This window comes from Pteropus alecto, unplaced genomic scaffold, assembly GCF_000325575.1.
Source record: "Pteropus alecto unplaced genomic scaffold, ASM32557v1 scaffold78, whole genome shotgun sequence".
NCBI classification, from domain to species: Eukaryota; Metazoa; Chordata; class Mammalia; order Chiroptera; family Pteropodidae; genus Pteropus; species Pteropus alecto.
Window position 1 is genome coordinate 14,582,625 of NW_006443124.1, and position 2,853 is coordinate 14,585,477.

General features: G+C 56.5%; 1 protein-coding gene across 4 annotated transcripts in view; it reads left to right on the forward strand.

Annotated features, from left to right (window-relative positions):
* Positions 1-6: 6 nt before the first annotated feature.
* GRK6 (G protein-coupled receptor kinase 6) overlaps positions 7-2,853 on the forward strand; it is a 14,228-nt gene continuing 11,381 nt past the window's right edge. For all 4 annotated transcript variants that reach the window (XM_025040684.1, XM_006923205.2, XM_025040685.1 and 1 more), the window contains exon 1: positions 7-90. In XM_025040684.1, coding sequence (XP_024896452.1) covers positions 39-90 — 52 coding nt within the window. In that variant the 5' untranslated portion in view covers positions 7-38. The remainder of the gene's footprint in view (positions 91-2,853) is intronic.

The following is a 2,853-nucleotide window of genomic DNA, read 5'->3' on the forward strand; positions in this document are numbered from 1 at the left end:
ATCCCGGCCGGTGGCGCGGCCCGGCGGCGCCGCAGCCCATGGAGCTCGAGAACATCGTAGCGAACACGGTGCTACTCAAGGCCCGGGAAGGTGAGGCGGCCAAGAGGGCGGTGAGGTGCGAAGAACGCTGAGAGCGCGGCCTCCGAGCTCCGTGGGGTGCCTTAGCTGCCCGACCCCCTAGGGCAGCGCGCTCCGCGCCAGGCACCCCGCGTAGACACCAGCCCTTCCGGCACGGCGTCCTCCTCCTCCGCACCTGCCCCGGGGAGCCGGGGCCCAGGAAAGGGCGGGGGTCAGGCCGCCGCCCTCGCGGCGGGGGGAGGATGACGGGTGAAGGAAGGAGAGAGGAAGGAAGAGGGAAGGGTGGGCCCTGAGACCCGAGAAAGCCTCTCTGAGGCCTCTCCCAGCTGAGCGGTGAGAAGATGCCCCGGGAAAGGTCAGCCTACCCCCACGTGCCCAGGGCCCGGACCCTAGCGAACAGCCTGGACCGGCACAAACTTGGTGCAAGGTAAAGGTTTGGAGAATGAATGAACGGCCGCCAGACTCGGGGAAACTACTGGTCACATATGCTACCAACACGACTGCCACTCCTTCGGTGCCTTATGACACTAGAGACAGAGGAATGGGTCACCATTTTTGCCCTCAGGAAGCCCATGGTCTAGTGGGGCCAACGGGCACAGAAATAAGTGGGAGCCAACTTTGAAGGAAGAGAGCATGCTGGGCTGGCAGAGCTGGTCTGGTGAACCAAGTGTGTGCCGAGTTCCTCATGGCTCCCACCCACATGTTAGCAGGCACCTGCTCCAGAGCATCTTTGGGGGACACAGAAGGACCCGACCTGGTTCTCACTGCCTTATGGTCAGTCTGTCCTTTAGCTGCTATTGTCTACCTTGGTAACGTAATCACCAAACAGTCACTCTGTGCTGTGTCCTGTCCAGGGTGCTGGCGACCAGCAGTGAACAAGACCTCTCTTTTTTGGACCTCTAAGGCAGGGAGGTCATGACAGTTTTTCCGCTCTTTAGTAAGCTTCCAGGCTGAAAGTCATCTGCTTCGCCATTCTGCCTATTTTACAGGTGGGAAACAGGCTCAGTCCAGGGACTAGCCCACAGGTCACATTATGAGACTGTGGTTGACCCAGGCACAGGACACAGGATGCCCCCAATACAGTCTGTAGGAAGCCCAGAAGATCTCCCATTTAGCACAGCATTTGGTGCCCTCTGCCTGCCCAGTGCGCGTCGACTCCAGAGAGGTGCTGCCTGGAAATGGCCATAGTAGGCTGGGTCCTTAGTGCCCAGAGCCTTCCTTATCTCTTGTTTCTTATTGAGTCCAAGTCTGAGTCCGGGGCTGGGCCTTCCTCCCAGCCTCTGGGGGCATCTGCCGATTCTGTTCTGCCTCGTCATCCAGCCAGCCAGGGAGGAGGGGTGAGGAGAGCCTGCCCAGGCTTCTCTCCTAGGGCTGTAGCCAGTTCAGGCCTCTCAAGGCCATGGATGAGGCGTAGGATGGTATGGTGAGACTGGGGAAGTACCTCCGCTGGAGAACCCTTACCCCACCTGGCCCTATCCCTCCACCTGCGTGGCTCTAGACAAGTGTCTTTTCTCTGAACTTTAGTAACCCTTTTTGTGGAATGGTTGGGGATAGGACGTGAAAACTAAAGGAAATTGTGATTGTCACTGAATCCTGAACCCTGGCCCATGCATCTGAATCCCTTCGTGAGCTGGCTGACAGTTTGGGGCTGGGCTTTCTCCAGCTTTCTAAGTGATCTGAGGCCCTAAGCAGTTGGGAACCCTTGTCATATGTATTCATTTGATGCCTAATAGATGCCTGGCATATTTGGGATGGGAAAAGAGCTTGGGTTGTGGTCTCAGGGCATTGGGTTCAAATCCTACCTCTGGCACCTCCAGGTCTTGTGATCTTGGACAAATTGTTTCATTCTAGGGCCTCGGTTTCCTCATGAAATTGGGCCAGGTCAGGCAGAACTGCTCTGAGGATGAAGTGAGACCGCCCTGGGGGTGTGAGCCCCTTGTTTAGTCCTTCCTTTCCTGATGCCCAGAGGCGCTGCTAGGGAACCAAGCTAAGGTGGGGAGGAGCCCCACTGACTCTGGTGGCAGTTCCAGGACAGGATATTTGCATGTGACTCGGCTGCTGCCTTAATGTGGCTGGGAGGAGGGAGAGGAGGAAGTAACTGTTGGGGGAGGCAGGCAGATGGAGGGTTTGGTGAGGGACCCGTGAGGGTGGGGGAGGAGTTCCCCTTGCAAGGAAGCCTTGCTTGGGTTGGGTATGGGGGTCACTCACAGTGGAGAAATGACTGGAATATGTTGGGTGCAGGTTGCAGGAGGGCTGCTAGTAGGTTTCCCAATGGGTGCCTGCAATACTTCCTCCTCCAGGCAACTTAGGTCAGGGAGCCCATCGAGGGACCCAGCCCTGCTTCCGCTCTAGAAGACAGCCCCTTCCTCCTGCACCACCTTCCTGCAGCTAGGCCAGATGGAAACAAGGCTGGGTAAACCAGAGAGAAAACAGGCCAGGCAATGAAAAGTGGTAGCTTGAGGTTGCTATTGAGTTCTGAGAGCTGGGGCCTACCTCTCGCCACAGCCGTACTGGGTGCTGGACACAGACTCTTCCAGTCACCCTCAACACCTCTGAAGTTGGCTTTGGACCCAAAGTACACATGGAGAAATTGAGGTTCAGAGACAGCAAGTGATGGGCCTGAAATGTGAACTGAAAATTCCAACCAAGGCCTATGACTCTAAGACTCGGGCCTCTTCCACTGTTCTCAACCTCGTGTCCCACAGGCCACATCTGGCTGGCTCTCTTAACATGTTTTATTGTTTGCTGGCAGTGGGCTTTTTTTTTTTTTTTTAA